Genomic DNA, 17692 nt, shown 5'->3' on the forward strand with positions numbered 1-17692 from the left:
ATTTTATTTTATTTTATTTTAACAAATGATATACACTAAGGGGAAGGAGGTTAGGCTTAATTAGCCTTACAATGGACTAGCAATAATGTGGTTCAAATTCGCCTTTGACGATAATCGAACATAAGACCTCTCACTTACAAATGAAGAGAAATACTATTAAACCATAGTACTAAGTGGCATTAATAGGCAACTCTTAATCAAAGAGTTGTGACCCAATCTTTGAAGAGGCATTGCACCTCTTTAAAAAAAAAAAAAAAAATTGCTCACCACTCTTAACTAATGGTGATGTTCACTATTCTATTTATTATCGTTATATGAATTTAAATTTTGAGGTTTGTAATATAGATATATACAAATCTCAAAATTTAATGAAACTTATCCAACTATGATACACAAGGTAATAAACATTACCACCACTTAGGGTGGTGGGAAAAATACATCTCTTTAAAAGGGCAAATAAACCTATATAAATAGAGGGGCTTACTGCCTTCAAATAATAATTGTTCATTCTTTCTCTTCATCCAGTTCTCTAATTAAGTCTTCTCCATATGTATTAAATATTTTTTTTATACAATTAAGACCTGCAGATTAATTACTAGTTGTATCTTGAGCGTTTTTGTTTATTTCTTTGAATGTTTGATTCAACTTTGATAAAGCAAGATATTATTGAACATCGGATCAGGGAGTCCATACGTCACAAAGTATATCTGCAATTCCCCTTTACACACACATACTGGAGCAAATAGTGTCTAAAAGATGAAATATGAGAGTTTTAACGAAAAGTTTGCGATACTGTTTACTTTAACGAAAAATCACATTTTTACACTAAAAAGTCAAACCTGGTACTATTCACCATTTATTTTGTCTTTATCGTTAAAAGTAAAAGTTTTCAAATCATTTTTATTAATTTTCATATGAAATATTTCTACAAGCCTTGAAGCAACAATTTTTCGTACTTTTCCCTTGCCGTTACCCACGTATTTTTTTTCCAACAAACTTGCCTCATAGCTATCATGCTTAATGAGAATATGAATGTATAGTGGTGGATCAAAACTTTTCTTAATATCACTTTGGCTAGCTAGCCAGTTGCCTTTGCCCCATAGAACCGTCCACAATGAGAAAATCAATAGAACATTAGACAATTTCATGTGTATATTAGACGATAAGAACAATTTACACATTGATCTTTATGTGAATTCGTCGTTGGTTATATGTTAATCTAAATTTTTTTTTTTTTTTTTTGGTGGAATTTATGTTTTATTCCTTGATTCTAGCTAGGATTTACACCTAGCTATATAGCTAATTCATATTATATTTTCTCTCCGAGCAGATCGGGAATCCTGCAGAGTTGCACTTGACATAATCAATGCAATCCTTAAATCTTGGTACTACTTTTCCAATGAGACAACGTTGTGCTTTTCTTGGACTTTGGACGAGGATAGGATGCAATCTAGTTTTATCGATCTGCTTCAATAAAAAAACAGTTTCTCCCTTTTGCAATTTCAAGGGAATTTCGAAACTCAAAACTTGACTTCCGTGGATCGGCATCTTAACTTTTTCCCATTTTTCCCCGTATACTGTAATATGGGGATCATCAATTTGTCATTTTGTGCAGTGCTTTTATTTTGAATAATATTATTCATACCATATTTTTGTATTATATTTTCATATCACTTTATGTGATATTTGATATAGACATCTACATCATTTGAATTAATCAGATTTTTAAATTTAGTTTATTATTTAATAAACTAATAGTTAAGAAAAACTAATTAATTAAATGATGATTGTGGTATACGAGAAGTCTTTCTCTTTTTTTTTTTTTTGGATTTTGCAAATTTTTCAAATGATGTGGTTGTCCACATTAAATACCACCTAAAGTGGTATAGAAATGTGTTATAAAAACATAATATGAATAACATTACTTTTCTGTTTCAAAACACCATTATTTATGGTACCAAAGTTGATAAATGCATTCCTACGTTCATGGAATTTTGAAAAAATTGGTGCATTATTAGGATCAAATTGTCGAGGAGAAGGGAAAAAAAAAATGATAGTACAAATGAACATAGCTATGCGCTTTTACACTTTCTACATTGTTTGGCTTCTCATATTGAAAATGGATGTTGCATATGTAAAAGGCTTAAAATTATTTTGGACATCTTCACTAGTTGCTAATAAAGTTTACATTCTAACACATTATTAGAGCCACATATTCATATTTTAGGTCTTATTACGACCATATATGCTCCAATATCACTCAACAAAAACTCGAGCACATATAAGGGGTGCTGAATACTCACATTTTAACAACTTCATCACTCAAACCATGCAACCCATAATCTCTTGTAATACTTTTTCTGTAAAAAGAAACAAGTGTGCTTTTATTTGGACATTGGACTGGGATGGGATGCAATATAGTTTATTGATAGCAGAAGATCAACTTCACTAAAAGACAGTGTCCCACTTTTGCATTATCATAAGAATTGGGAATTCAACTGGATGAGATCATATAATTTTTCCCTTTTTCCACAAATAATTGAATATGGGAATCAGCAATTTGTCATTTGGTTGCTGCTTCTGTTACAAATCACATAATTGAGGAGGGTCCCTAGTAGATATATGCATCCCCACATTCATGGACTGTTGGAAAAAAAAATTAAAAAAAAAAAAAAAAAAAGTTGCTGCAGTCTATTGATCTTAGGGTCAAATTGTCAATGGAGAGAAAAAAAAAAAGTTTAGGAAGAATATCATAATTATGTGCAATGAGGGGCATTTCCCATGAAGGTAAAATTTATATTCTCAGAACTAAAACACTTTTTCACACATGAAATATGAAAACTGCAAGACTTGTTTGAGTGTTCGTACAAGCAAAAAATATTTCCTATCTTAATTTCTTGTGCAAAGCAAAAAACATGTCTATATCTCCATATACTTCTTTGCCAAACTTCACCAGAAAGAGGGTTTGGAGATGGAGGTCTTTAACTGCTCACCAACTTCCTTGTGAGGAATATATAGAGATTTTTTACACCGGAATTTGAGCACATAAGTTGGTTAAGTCATCATCTACCATTCATGACCTTATGACTAAGTTTAATTACTTGGTACTAGTTAATTAAGGCAGATTATTGCTCTCCCACACTCAAAAAAAGTATAAGATTACAATAATGTCTGTACTATTAAAATATGTAATCAAGGAATTAAGCAAGAAATGCATATCCTTCTCACAGTCGAAGTTAGGTCATCTAATTATTCATCAATATTTCTATAAATGAAACTTCTCCCTCTTACCATTTCTCATCTTATCTCACACATTAACAATGGCAAAGCTGCCTCAAATTCTAGCTTGTGTTCTTGTTGTCCTTGGATTTGCATTAACAAGCTCCGCCTCAATTTACACAGTTGGGGGCACCTCCGGCTGGGACACAAGCACCGACCTCAATTCATGGTCCAGTGACAAGAAATTTAACGTCGGCGATGTTCTGTGTAAGTACGCATACATTATCCCCATGACTCAAAACCAAAGATCTTATTTTCTGTTAATGGTACGAGCAAGTCTTGAATAATCCCATTGAAAGGTTGCATATATAAAAAACAATTTTATTCTACGTCTTTTATCTCTGGATACCCTTGGTTACTTGTGGTCATTGAAAAAAACGAAAATTTGATGAAGAAATTGTCGATTTGATTTCAAGCAAATTATACAAATAATAATTAGGTAAATTACTTCCGTTTAACTTATTTTTCCTTTTTTTGTTTATTTTCTCAGGGTTTCAGTACTCATCATCTAATAGTGTGTGCCAAGCGACCAAAGAAAGCTTTGATGCTTGCAACACAGCAAAAGTTATAGAAACTTATACAGGAGGAAACACAACAGTCACGTTGACAAAACCTGGTGACTGGTATTTTGTGAGTGGAAACAAGCTATATTGCTTGGGAGGAATGAAGCTCATGGCAGAAGTAGAAAACAACCAGGATTATGCACCGATCGGCGCACCAGAGGCAGCAACTGGTTCCGACCTTCCAAACCCTTCTTCTAAGGGCAACATTCCTACTTCAGATGCTTTCATCCATGCAGGACCTAATGCCTTTGTGTTGGCCATCTTTGGTCTATTGCTGCCATGCTATATATGGATGTGACAATTTGAGTGTGTTGTATTTGTGATGAATATATAAATATATATTGCATATGTATAGCAGGCTAGCACCTGCAGGTTTTTGAAAAAATAATAATAAATTTCGTTTTAATTTCTCAAAATTTAAGATTTGATTACATTCAAGTTATTATTTAAGGTTCTAAAAAACGCTAGGTGTTAGTCGGGCGGCGGACTAGCGCCTAGCGCTTAGATGTCTAGGCGGGGTCTAGAAGGGAGCCTAGGCGGCCTAGGCAGATTTGGATAAATTTTTTATATATTTTATGAATTAATTAAATTTACTATATCAAATGCAAAATAATTATTGACTAATATGCTATTTCTTATAGAAGAACATACATATGTGAATGTTTTATGTACATATATGATATGCTTGCCTAGAAAAAAAAAAACAAAATATTATCTAAATAATTTATAATTTATATAAGATTTACACACACACACACACAAAAAATAAATATCCCAAATTTTTAAAAATATAAAAAGCCCACCCACTCAAACCGTCCACCCCACCTCTGCTCTTTCACATCACCCGTCCACTCGGGTGGTTTTCAAACCATCACCTGTCCATGGTTTTCATACTTAAAATCATTTGCTTTTGACCTTGGATTTGAAACCACACCTCACCTCTACAGACGAGTGTAGATGGTTTCTTAATTAAAACCGTCTGAAATGTTTTAGTCTCTCCCTCTCTCTTTCTCTTCGAGCTCTCTCTTCTCTCATCTTCACAGACGAGCTGCAGTTCGTTGGCAATAAGACGAGCTGCAAAAATTTACCGGCCCTCTCTCTCTCTCTCTCTCTCTCTCTCTCTCTTCGCACTTTGTCTTCCCTTATCTTCACAGAGACGAGCTATAGAAATTTTTCGAGGCTCTACTGCTACGTACGAGATCGGAAGTTGTAGATTCAAACCGCCTAAACTGCCGCTAGCGCCGCCTAGCCCGCCTCAGGCACCTAGTGAGCACCTAGGAGGCCAACTATGTCCTGCCCGCCTAACTGAACATTTTGGTCTAAATCGGGTCGGAGCTCCGCCGCATAGGCTGATTTTTAGAATACTAGCTAAATAATGGAAAATAACTGAGAGGGTTTTCGCCAAATCCAAATTTGTTATGCACTGTTAAGAACAAATCGGGGATTTCGCCAAATCCAAATCTGTCTGCTGATTTCTGCTTGTCTATTTCCATATCAGGAAATGAACAATTTTGAGGGGCAATTGATATTAAATTAAGAAACGTGTCAAAATTACAATAAATTGTTTCATTATCTTCTTGTATTTGGCTGTAGGTGTATTAACCACCACCAGCAACCTGTCATTTTGCTTAAACCAACTTAGGTTACATCAAATGACCAAAGCAAAGCTTTGACGTTTTGTTCTCTAATCTGTAAATAATCTAAAGATAAATGATAGAATAACCTTGTTCAAAAGAAAAAAAAAATGATAGAATAAAAAAAGTTGAACCACTGGTTTGCTTAGCGTCACTAGATTTCTATTCAGTTGGAGAATGTCTAGATTCGATTCACACTAATGCAATGACGTACATGCTTGAGTACTAAATTCTAATTCATTATAACTTGTAGTTAAATTAACTTTTCTTTGGAGCAGTATCTTTGGAAATATCATGCCGTTCACGTTCACCCAACAAAATCAGAATTTCATTAGCTTCTATTAGTCAAAGTATAAGTTAATTATCGCTCGTTTGGATGTACTTTTAAAATGACTAAAAGCGTTTTTAGAGAAAATGTTTTTGGATTTCAAAAGCACTTGAAGTGCTTTCTGCAAGAAGCACCAGTTATGTACTTTTTCCAGAAAGTACTTTAAGTGATTTTTTTAGGATTTACTTGCATTTTTACTAAGAATTGATTCCAAAATCATTTTCACCAAAAACGCTTTCAGTCATTTTAAAAGCACATCTAAACGAGCTCTTAATTTACAGGAATTGTTAGTGATACTCAAAAGTTCTCATTCTACGCTTAAATTTTTTTTTAGAATGAAAAATATACTTATAAGGTTGTAAAATGAGATTTTTTTTTTTTTTTTTTTTTTTTGTTGGCATATCTATTCCCTAATTTGAAAGTAGTCAAATGATATTGTGAAAGTAATGCTCATTAGTCATTGCTCACAAGTCACAACATTGTTTAAAAGGAGAATGTTCATTATCGATTCTTATCCTCCCGTGGTTCCACCTCGTAAGGGTAAACTACCCGCCAAGCTCCCAGAAGGCGCCACACAATTCCTAGAACACAAAATTAATTTATTAAAAAACACGTATAAGTTGATGAAATCTTGTTTGTTAAAAGCCATCATTTTTATTTTCCTGAGAAAATGAAATAATATTTATTAATGTTTAAAATATTGAAATGGTGTAAATTTCAACATGCAAATTTTTGAGAAAATATTTATGAATATATTGATATCAATATGTTATTTTCAACAGAATTATGAAAATTTGCAATATATCAACATATTAAATTTAATCGAAATTAAAAAAAAAATGAAATCTATAATGAGTTTCAACAAAATTTATATAATGAATCGGTAAATATTGTCGATATTTATTAATTTTTTTTTAATATTTCATCGATACATTTGAATTTTATATTTCACTCTTCATTTTTATATCGATTCTTGTTGTCGAAGATTTCAACTGGAATATCAACAATTCTGTAAATATTTTGAACACGGCCAATACTGTGGTGTGTGTATATGAGCATATTTTCTTTTTCAATTATTGGATCAAAATAATAATCATGAAAAAATAAAAATAATAAAATCCAACAAAAATAATATAGTAAATAAGAAGAAAGAAACGTTACGGAGGGCGAAACTCCCATTTTAGTCCACCAGCAACACGTCACACCCAAAAATGCTCACATTCTCCACCACCACCACCGCAACGGTACCTAAATTCGCCCTCTCTAACCCCTTCCTTTCTCTCTCTAAACTCCGACACAAACCCGCCTCCAATTTCCCGCAGACCCACAGGACCATCTCCTTCCGCACCCCCCAAATGAACATCCTCAACAAGCTCGGCTTCGGCCCCAAGACCGCTTACCCCAACGCCGAATCGTCCTCTATCGCCCAGGGCCCCGACGATGACGTTCCGGCGCCGGGTCAGCAGTTCGCCCAGTTTGGAGCCGGGTGCTTCTGGGGTGTCGAGCTGGCGTTTCAGCGAGTACCCGGCGTGACGAAGACGGAGGTTGGGTACACCCAGGGGTTTCTGCACAACCCGAGTTACGAGGACGTGTGTACCGGCACCACCCGGCACTCGGAGGTTGTGAGAGTGCAGTACGACCCTAAAGAGTGCAACTTTGAGAGCCTGCTCGATCTTTTCTGGTCCAGGCACGACCCCACCACGCTCAATCGCCAGGTGGGTTGCTCTAAATTTTGATAATTTGTTGTGGGTTGGACGAGTTTTTGTAAATTTGATTGCTTTGGGTCGATAATCGTTTGTGTTTATTGATGAATTTTAGGTGGTGTTTTCTATGTGTGTTTTATTGAGATTTTTTAAGAGGTTGAGGTTTTGATCTCTGTAAGTTACTTATCAATCGCATTAAAAAAAAAGCATGACAAACAAAAGGAGATTGTGACTGAATATACAATTTCTTGTACTGAAATAGTTAATCCTAATTTTCTCATTCATTTAACTGATGTTAACTTGTTATCTTAATAGAGCAGCTATTTTTCTTTTTAATCAAGTTACTACCGAGAATTCAAATGTTTGAACGTCTCTGTCTAGATGCTCCGATTATGAGTACTTCTTTACGTTTCAGGCTTTTTTGCTATTCCAAAATAGGAGTAACTGTTTTCACTAGAATATGTTCGCTATGATCTGAAATTGTAATGAAGAAGGTCATGATAGGAACTTTATCTAAGAAGCCCTCTTGCAGTTGCTTCGGTCAATATCCCATCGTTGAGTGTTAAAAGCATTCACTTTAGGAATTTGGCTTCTTTCTTTTTGGACTCGTGGAAAGTTAGTAGCATGAGTAAACATTATCTTATTGAAAAATCGATTAGCAATACACTTTTTATGTTTGTGTTAAGTTCAATTTAGAGTGGTTTGCTTAATTGCTGGATTTTTCCTTTGAGTTCGTACAGTTACTTGAGGTCGTTTAGATTCTTGAAAATAGATGGCATAGGCTGGTGTTAATGGGAAGCCTGTTAGAGGATGAAATTTGAAACGGAAGTAGGGTGCACTAGTTCCATTTCGGGCAATCGATGAGGTTATCTTCACCTGTTGTGTAACTTGTGTTGATAAAGTGCTCCTGAACTATTACCTTTCAAGTTTTAACTGCTTACAAGAGTTCTGGTAATGGTATAGTCCTCTTTGTTAAAGAAAGCATTGGGGAACACAAAGGAATAGTAGACAGGTTTGTTTTAGATTTATTAAGAACATATGTGACATTGTATGAGTGGATGCCCGACGTGGTAAGGCATTAAGGCGTAGTCCAATTGGTCTCTAAGTTCAGTTTGCCCTACCAAAATGTTGAAATAAATTATATATAGAGAGGGAAGCCTAGTGCATTAGACTCGTAGTGTAATACACCCAACAAAAAGATGCCCCATTGCTATGAATTCTTGTAACTACTTTCTTTGTAATGGTAAGTTACCAAAACACATGGCCGGTTCCAGTACTTTGCTTGAGGGTTCAAGTTACCAAAGAAGGGAATGATAAAAATAGCAGAACAAGTTCTTGAGCAGGACTTCAACGAGTTGCACGTAGCAGCGTTTGTCAATGGGATCTCAGTTTCATGATAGAAGATCATTTGTAGGACTTGGCTTGTTTATAATTCCCTGTTTCATTTATCAAACTCTTATTTAGTGAACCCATAATTCGTCCTTCTCTTAGTGAATCCATACTGTTATATATTTGTCATAGTTATTCTCCTAAAGAAAAATTCTACTATGTGATTTGATTTTTCTAATTTGTGCGTAATCGAAAATTTATATTTTTCTTATGACTCAAGGAAAAGAACCATAACAGTTTATCCATCTGTAATGAGCAGGGGGGTGATGTTGGGACACAATACAGATCTGGAATATACTTCTATGCACCTGACCAAGAGAAGGAAGCACGCGAATCTCTGGAGCAACACCAGAAGAAAGTGAACCGAAAGATTGTCACAGAGATCCTTCCTGCCAAGAAGTTCTACCGAGCGGAGGAGTACCACCAGCAGTACCTTGCAAAAGGGGGACGTTTTGGTTTTAGGCAATCTACTGAGAAAGGAAGCAATGATCCAATCCGATGCTACGGCTAATCTATTTGGTTATGTCTCTAAAGGCAAACCGTACCCGTTATTGTTCATAGATTGGTGCTTTTGCCGTATGTTTGACATGTAACCAGCTTCTGCGTACTTTGTTGAGTGAAGTATGCTATGATCGTATCCATGTCATGAACCTGGATCGAGAATAATTTGTACTTTTGCGTCTGTTGCAGCATCTGCTATTGGATAACTTGGAAGCGATGAACTGCTGTCTTCACTTTTTTTGTTAAGGTTTCTGTGAATTCGATATTTAGAAGCATAGTTGCTATTTGGGCCACATTTTCGATCACCTCTTTAATATAGGTTGTTTCCGTGTACATAAATAGGATCCACCTCTATTAGAATTGTGGTTAGTATATGTAGGACATATAATCTTCTTTTGGAAACGATAGCATTTGAAGTAGAAATGATGGGTATATCGATGATAGGCATTCGATATACCCTACTACTTGAAATTCAAGAGTTTAAGCTCGAGTTTCCAGTACATAATGCTTCACTGCAGAGTAAAACTTGCCTTTGATGGCTTTCATAATCATAACCCCGTGTCTCTTTAGCACGCATCACAAGAAAACTTGTCATTTGACTTCACGTGATGAGTGTGGTAGAAACTCGGGGTATGCAGGTTTTTTGGGTCAAGAAATTAATTCTCGGCATCACACTTTGAGTATGGGGAAGGAGGGGGCCTAGAATATAAGAATTCCTTAGGGTAAATGGAGAGAACTGTTAAGTAGTAACTTGCCCTACATACCTATATATTTTACAAGTGAGCACGAGCAAACAAAAATTGGGGTAGGGACGTTCATGTGACACCACTCCTTTGGCTTAAATAGAGATATAGAAGCAAAGTACTAGAATCTAGAGATAAGAAATTTTTTCGTATACCTAGAACATCTTTGTTATTTCACGTCGTCATATAAGTGGAGAAAAGTTTTATTTTTCATATGTTCCATCACTTGTATAATGACATGTAGTGTACTATTACGTGTTTCTTGTACATTAAAAAAAATTAGATGTTAAATCTCAATTATATGTGTATTGAGTAGGTAATTTATATTTTTTTTAAACAAACAATATTATCTATACTAATGAGGTGGGTGAGTAGGTTAAGCCTCACAATGGACTAGCAATAATGTGGTTCAAATTTACTTTTCACGAGAATTGAACTTAAAACTTTTCATTTACAAGTAAAGAGGAACATGCTAGAATTAGCAGTAGGGTAGAGAGAGATACTAAATCATGTGGGTTTTGTATTTGGATTTGGTGGTTGGTTCTGGATCTCACATGAGAATACAGAACCAACACATGGGATGTGAAGACTGAAGGGGACATATGCCTGCCTTTCGTACCATGTATATGTACTGTACTTTGCCCTTTTCCCTCACTTATGAGCCCAACACAGCAATTCATGCTTCATGTTCATTCCCTTTTGTATATAATCCAATATACATGTACACGTACACACCTGGTGTTGTGGGAAGTGAGAAAGTCGTGAATCGAGAAAGTTAGAAGTTAGGAAAAGAAGTATTAGGTATGTGATACCCCTCTTGCTCAATCGCGAAATGATTTATCTAAAGCAAGTTATCCATCACTGTAGCGTTTCGAATTATTAGTTTAAAGTCATAGGTAGATCATTTCCACAGAAGTTTCTCTCCTGAACATTCTAATTTTTTATTTTTGGTTCAGTGGTTGAGAACGAATTTCAAGTTTGTATTTCACACGGTACATTCATGGTTAGATTCCTAAAGCTGATGAGTCATCAGATGATCAGCCTAAGAAAGCTGAAATGTCTTTATAAGTTTTCTTACTGATTATATATATATAGATAATAGATGACAACATATAGAACAAATTAATATTTCAGATCGCATAACCATCAAATCGTGGTCCATCGTGGGGTTTGCATATGGTTGGACTGGGTCTACAAAGAAAGCAACAAGTTGATTAATTAGCTGCAGTGATTAGTAGTTTGCTGGTTAATTATTACTTGTTATTAGCCCTATTAGTTAACCCTAATCAACAAAACCAACATTTCAGTCCTCCCTTAATCAGCTTAATGATTGTGAACACTATTAATAGGACTATTTTTTTGTTAGGTTAAATATATACATGTAACTCCAAGCAGCTCTCAATTTTGCAACAGGACTATTTTTAATTACTTACTGCATGCAATCGCACTTAAGGTTATGGGGATCAAGATTAATTTTGTGTGTGTGTGTGTGTTTGTATAGGATGGATTCATAACACTATTTTGTTTACATAATTGTTGACACACGTTTTTGTGAGGCTCACTTTGTAATGTATTTCAATGATCCGAACCGTCTATCTTTTAGAACATCATTCATAAATCATGTCTACCAACAATCACCCAAATCTGAAATCATATGACTATTGGATTAAGGGTTTAGGGTGTATAACCATATTCGTTCATTTTTCTACTACAAATGAATATTTTAATGGTTTTGAATATGTCTAATTTTTAGCAAGAATGATATATAAATGATGTTCTAAAACATGAATGGTTCGAATTATTACATACATTACCGAGCGAGTCCTATTAAAATGCGTAAAAGGTTGTGTAGAAAGAATGGTGCCATATAATCCCTCTCTGTGTGTGTGTGTGTATATATATATTGTTTGTTTGGTAAGGAAAGGTGGCAATGTGGGTGATGATTAAAAGTTCATACCAATTACCAAGAGTGGAAAAGAAGACCTATTCAGAAATTATTGCAGCTGGATTTTCATAGGAAGTTTGGCCAATGTCTTCACCTTTACTTCATGGATTTGGTTCAGAAATAAGGGGATTACTGTTTTTTGTTTTCACCCACCCAACTAGAGATTTTTCAGTTTGGCATTCTTCTCTATCTTCCGAGCACAATAAAAAAATTTCCACCAAATCTTAAACTTACAAAAGATTCAATTAGGTACATTAATTATTTTGTCATCAGTTTCATTTTCTCTAAACTTTGATTAAAAAAATTATTTTTAGAACCAATTTTAACTCAAATCTCCAATGTGTGACTTCCATATCCAAAGCATCAAGTAATGGGGATTGCACTGCTTTTTAAATGAGTATTGCCAGCTTGAATGCAAATTTAACCAATGATTTTATACAATTTGATTCAAGCTTGTATTTTTCTTAACCCCGTAAAGGCATGCAGACATTTAATTAATAGCCTGTTTGAAAGTGTTTTTAAGATGACTAAAAGAGTTTTTGATGAAAATATTTTTGAAATCAATCATTTGTAAAAATTCAAGTGGTTCATGAAAAAGCACTTATCTGGTGTGTGCTTCTTTAAAAAAACATTTAGAGCAGTTCCACCGCTGCTCTTAGGCCGGCACCTAGGCTAAAAAACAGACCGGCTTCCCTTCAATTTGCTCCACCCCAACCTAATAGGCTAGCATCCAGCCCACACCAGGCAAGAGACTGGCCTAGAATCGACAAACCCAAAATCAATTTCACCAAAAGTAATTTCAATCATTTTAATAGTATTTTCAAACAAGCCCTAAGACTATCTTCAATATAATAGTTCAAGTTATAGAGTTATTTTTTGAGTCAAATTTGACTTTAAATGTTATATCATCTCAAATTCACATCAGATAAGAGCCAAATAAAATTTTGGAGTCAAATTCAGAGTCATACATGACTATTAAAGTAAAATGCAGAATCACTTTGTACTTAGACTCCAGTCATATATGACAAGTTTTTGTTTTTTTTTTTTTTTTATGAATTGGAGAGAATTGAGTTAAATTTGAAGTCGAAATGATTAACAACATTTAGTATTACACTTGAATCTAATCTGTCAAATGTAGTGGAATTGTGAAAAAATGTAAGGGTAATCTAAAAGGATGTTAATGTTCTTTAACCATCGTGGGGTAGTTCGGTTAGAGATGAATTTCAAGTCTGTATTACACACAACATGTTCTGTATTTGATTATTTGCGCTGGTGAATCACACGATGATGAATAGAAGAAGACTAAAATGCTTTTGTAAGTATTTTGGGCCCCCAAAAGAGTAAATTGTTGTGGTGAAGTCACCACCTGATCCCTTTATTATTGAAAAAAAAAATGTTTATGTTCTTCGAAGACGTAAATATTATTACATACTTGTAATTTGATTATTTTCCTTCTATCTAAAATTTGTTTAAATTTCATATTTTCCTTTTTTTCCCTAAGATTCGGTTTTATTTTTCCCAATGGAATTACTATTTGTTGAATCTTTCTCTAAATGTAACCCTTCAGACAAGTCACACAGCAAAAAATAAAACAAAATAATAACAACAAAAAGGAAAAGCCTGTATATAACCGGCGGCCAACAGAAGAAAACAGAGCAAATTAAACACAGCAATGGCTGATCAGCTCGAGGCGACGACGACGAGCCCAGAATCCATGCCAAGAATGATAGGCTTCATGTCCTCCGTCCTCGAGCGGGTTTCCGAGTCCAACGTCCTGAACCGGCGGTTTCACCCGACCCAGAAGCTGTCGGTCTTCCACTCCCTGACCACGCCCACCATCTCAATCCACAGTTACCTCCAGAGGATCTTCAAGTACGCAGATTGCAGCCCATCTTGCTTCATCGTCGCCTACGTCTACCTCGACCGGTTCACTCAGATGCAGCCATTGCTGCCCATCGATTCCTTCAATGTCCATCGCTTGCTCATCACCAGCGTCTTGGTCTCTGCAAAGTTCATGGACGACATGTAAGCTTTCTCTTCTTCTTTTTTCTTTTCGATTTCTTGAATTGGGTTGTTTTCTTTTACTCAGATTCTTTCAAAGATTTGATCTTTTGGGTTTCATTTAATCTGGGTTTTATTTAGTTAATCAAATGGTTTAACTGAACTAGCTCAAGTTAATCAACGTCTGATTCTTCCCTCTGGTGGGAATGCTAATTTGTTTAATTGTTGAACTGGGTTTTGTTTACTTAATTAAATGGGTTAATTAAACTAGCTCAAATTAATCAAGTTTTGATTCTTTTTTCTTTGTGGGTAATACTTATTTCTTTAATTCTTGAACTGGGTTTTGTTATATATGGGTGTTTCAAGATTCAGGGTTTTTTTTCATCCGAAATTTGGTGAATTAATACTCTTACGATCTCTCTGTTTTTAAATAATTTTTTTTCTTCTGGATATGGTTCTTTAGGAAATTACATTTTAATATTTTAAGTAGAAAATTAAAGTGTTTTTTGGTGGAAATTAGGTAATGTTTCACGTTCAAAGTTTGTGATCACAGTTCTGCATTCTTTTCTTCTTCTTCTTAATTCTGTAACATAATTTAGGAAAATGAGACAAAGGCAGGTTCATATTAGACTTGCGCAAAACTTTTGCGGGTGTAGTGACGTTCCAAGATTGATATAGCCGACTTCATTTAATGAGATACGACTTGATTGTTGTTGTTATTGTAAATGACGTCCCCGTTTGGAAGCAACCACCGCCAAAAAGGAGGATAGCAATAGCCATGTGAATGCCTCCACTCTTTTACTAGACAGCCTACCTAAAGATCTGGGTTGCTGTCTGTGCCCTTAAAAGTCTCTAATTTTTCGGTTACATAATCGTTTGCTCGTTGTATTACACGTGAATTAGTAATATATGAAGAATTGCATGTTTTCTCATCGCAAAGTTTACGAGAATAAACGACAGCTGGCATCATTATTGATGCTAATGACAGCTCAGTCAAAGGCCATGTGGATGTTTGTATGGTTTGCCAAAAGTTAACAAAATCCACTTGTCTTTGCTTATCATCAATCATATATATATGTTGCCTTAAATTATAAGCTAATCTTTGGTCCTATATAAACTCATATAGTGGTCCAATATAACAGCAAAGATTAGCATCTCTAATTTATGGTTTTTAATTTAATTTATTACTGCAATTATTGAAAATATTTGGTTAGAAAGTGTAATTAATATATTTTTTTATCTACATTTGTTTCTTGAAGTTACTACAACAATGCATTTTATGCCAGAGTTGGAGGGATCAGCACACAAGAGATGAATCTTCTTGAGGTGGACTTCTTGTTCGGATTAGGGTTCCAAATGAACGTGACGCCGGCGACATATTACACCTACTGCTCTTACCTTCAGAGAGAAATGCTGCTGCAATCTCCTCTACAATTTGCAGATTCTCCTGTAGATTTGGCAAGACGTTTAAAGCTTCACTGCTCCTTTGATGAAGATGAATCCACCCATCAAAAGCAGCTTGCTGTTTAAGCACTTTTTGGTGTTTGAAAAGTTTGGGGTCAATGTGTGTGGGTTTCTTCTGTATTTGGTTTAATTCCAACATATAGGTTTTTTAAAGTTTTGGGGCGTATGGGCTCAGAGCCCCATTGGAGTTTTTGGGTGTGTATTGTTGAAAAGCCTATATGGTGTCAGCATAAGGAACGAGTGAAAAGCTTTTCTTGGAGCCCAATTCATGCTCTTGTAAATTTGTGTAATGTGCTCGAGCTCCCTTTGCCACATATTTCCTTGTGCTTTTCGACTAATTTTGATTCGATTTATAAATGTCAGGAAAAATAATTATTTCGTTTTTAATTTATTATTATTATTTATGTTATTGTTAACTTTTGTTTTAAAATTTTTATTATTATTTGTGCTATTGTTAACTTGTATGAGTACTAACTAAATGCGGGGGCCGCAGGTCTCAAACTTTGTATCTCTTTTATGTATTTTTTCTAATTGCTTAACACATGTCTTTCAACTTACCAAAGGGTTAACACTATTAACTTTATTATTTGTGTCAAACATTTAGAGAAGAAATAAGAGATCCTCTTCGGATCTCTTCCACCAAGGTTACCAGATCAAGTGATCTGGTCCTTTGAAATTCCATCCAACAACTCACATGTTTTAACCCTTTAAAAGCTACAATAATTTTTTATTGTTGAATGAAATTTTAAAGGCCCGGATCATTTGAACCGATGGCCTTGGTGAAAGAGATTCGGAGAGGATATCTTCTCTAGAGAAGAGACACAGAGGAGACAAAAAATTTGAAGACAAAAGACCAGCAACCATTTTTGTGACATAAGACGACATGATATCTTAAAATGATTTTATAATTGTTCATTGTTCTTGATCCACTGAAGCTCCATAAAAGAAGATCAAGTCATCTGCACTTCCATCCCTATACAACTCATCTACCTTCTTACCCCCACCCACCACCTTGTTCCTAAATCTACTTTAGACTAGCTTTATAGCTTTACAATACGAATACCACTTAGGGAGTTTGAGGGAAGAACCCAGAACCCGGTCTATAGGCGAGTAGCAACTTGTACGTGAACATATACACAAATTTCAAGCATAACTCAAAGTGACCATAACACTGATCCCCTCACCTACATAGCCATTCTTGTAGATCCAGGCGTTGCGTGGTGGTTGTTTTGCAAGATCTCTATTTGAACAATCTAACTTACCATTTTGAATATGTATAAAGTATTAACGTTATTTTTGAACAAGAGAAGATATAGTATGGACGGATAAAAAAACAAGAGGAAACAAAATGTAATCCTTTTTGAACAAGGGGTATATCTCAAGAGTCTAAGGTTATAGATGCGTTAACCAACTTTTTTTGATAAGGCATAAAATTGCAAGCAAATAGGGCAGAGAGCTTACCGTCTGTTTCTATTAGAGTTGCGATCTTGGCTTGTTGTAGCTCGGTCGTAAAAGGAGAACCTTGATGTTAATTACGAACAACTTTGAGCCATCCTATCTCAAAATAACTCTGAGCCTATAGCAGAGTTCAGTCTGCAACAAGCTGGCAGAGCTTTAGCCATTGGTAAGTAGTAACCCTTTTTTTGTTCTTAACGGGAAGAAATATTTCACTTCCTACAACAAACACTATTATGTAAGAGAGATCCGATACAAATATAAATATACAAAAAACATTGTTGATCCGAACTTGAATTTTTTTTCAATTTTGAGAAGAAAAGTATCAATAGATCGATAAAAAAACAATCGGTGTTATTACCCAAATAGCTACAACAAAATATTAAGGAGAATATTTTACTAGCTACAGCAAACACTATTATGTAAAAGAAGATTTAACACGAAGTATATGAAAAATGAGTGAATCAAATTTGAAACTTTCTTTCAGGATTGAGAAAAAAAAAATATCAATCGATTGAAAGTTATCCACTAAATGAAAAACATAAGCGAGAGAAATGGCAACTCAACAAACTATGAACTACTACACGAAAATATTAAATATACCAACAATGCTTTATATTATTTGTCAATGTCTTGTGAATATTGATTGAAAAGCTTACACACATGTATCTAGGTAGTTATAAATTT

The 17692-nt window shown here is 34.8% G+C and overlaps 3 protein-coding genes across 4 annotated transcripts; all 3 read left to right on the top strand.

Annotated features, from left to right (window-relative positions):
* Positions 1-3282: 3282 nt before the first annotated feature.
* On the top strand, positions 3283-4258 carry LOC103953676 (mavicyanin). Its single transcript, XM_009365443.3, has 2 exons — positions 3283-3486; positions 3770-4258. The coding sequence occupies exons 1-2, from the start codon at positions 3321-3323 to the stop codon at positions 4138-4140; spliced, it is 537 nt and encodes a 178-aa protein (XP_009363718.1). The 5' UTR covers positions 3283-3320; the 3' UTR covers positions 4141-4258.
* A 2707-nt stretch (positions 4259-6965) lies between these two features.
* On the top strand, positions 6966-9690 carry LOC103953677 (peptide methionine sulfoxide reductase A1). The gene is made up of 2 exons (XM_009365444.3): positions 6966-7519; positions 9156-9690. The coding sequence occupies exons 1-2, from the start codon at positions 7016-7018 to the stop codon at positions 9405-9407; spliced, it is 756 nt and encodes a 251-aa protein (XP_009363719.1). The 5' UTR covers positions 6966-7015; the 3' UTR covers positions 9408-9690.
* A 3957-nt stretch (positions 9691-13647) lies between these two features.
* Positions 13648-15959, top strand: LOC103959779 (cyclin-U4-1). 2 transcript variants are annotated; one of them, XM_048565049.1, is made up of 2 exons: positions 13648-14110; positions 15373-15959. In XM_048565049.1, the coding sequence occupies exons 1-2, from the start codon at positions 13758-13760 to the stop codon at positions 15614-15616; spliced, it is 597 nt and encodes a 198-aa protein (XP_048421006.1). In that variant the 5' UTR covers positions 13648-13757; the 3' UTR covers positions 15617-15959. The 2 variants fall into 2 exon arrangements, with proteins under 2 accessions (XP_048421006.1, XP_009370411.2); XM_009372136.3 differs by having other exon boundaries at positions 13658-14110; positions 15346-15959.
* The last annotated feature ends 1733 nt before the right edge of the window (positions 15960-17692 follow it).

This window comes from the organism of the source record quoted next, unplaced genomic scaffold (genome assembly GCF_019419815.1).
Source record: "Pyrus x bretschneideri cultivar Hongxiangsu unplaced genomic scaffold, Pyrus_bretschneideri_v1 Contig4, whole genome shotgun sequence".
Classification (NCBI taxonomy): Eukaryota; Viridiplantae; Streptophyta; class Magnoliopsida; order Rosales; family Rosaceae; genus Pyrus; species Pyrus x bretschneideri.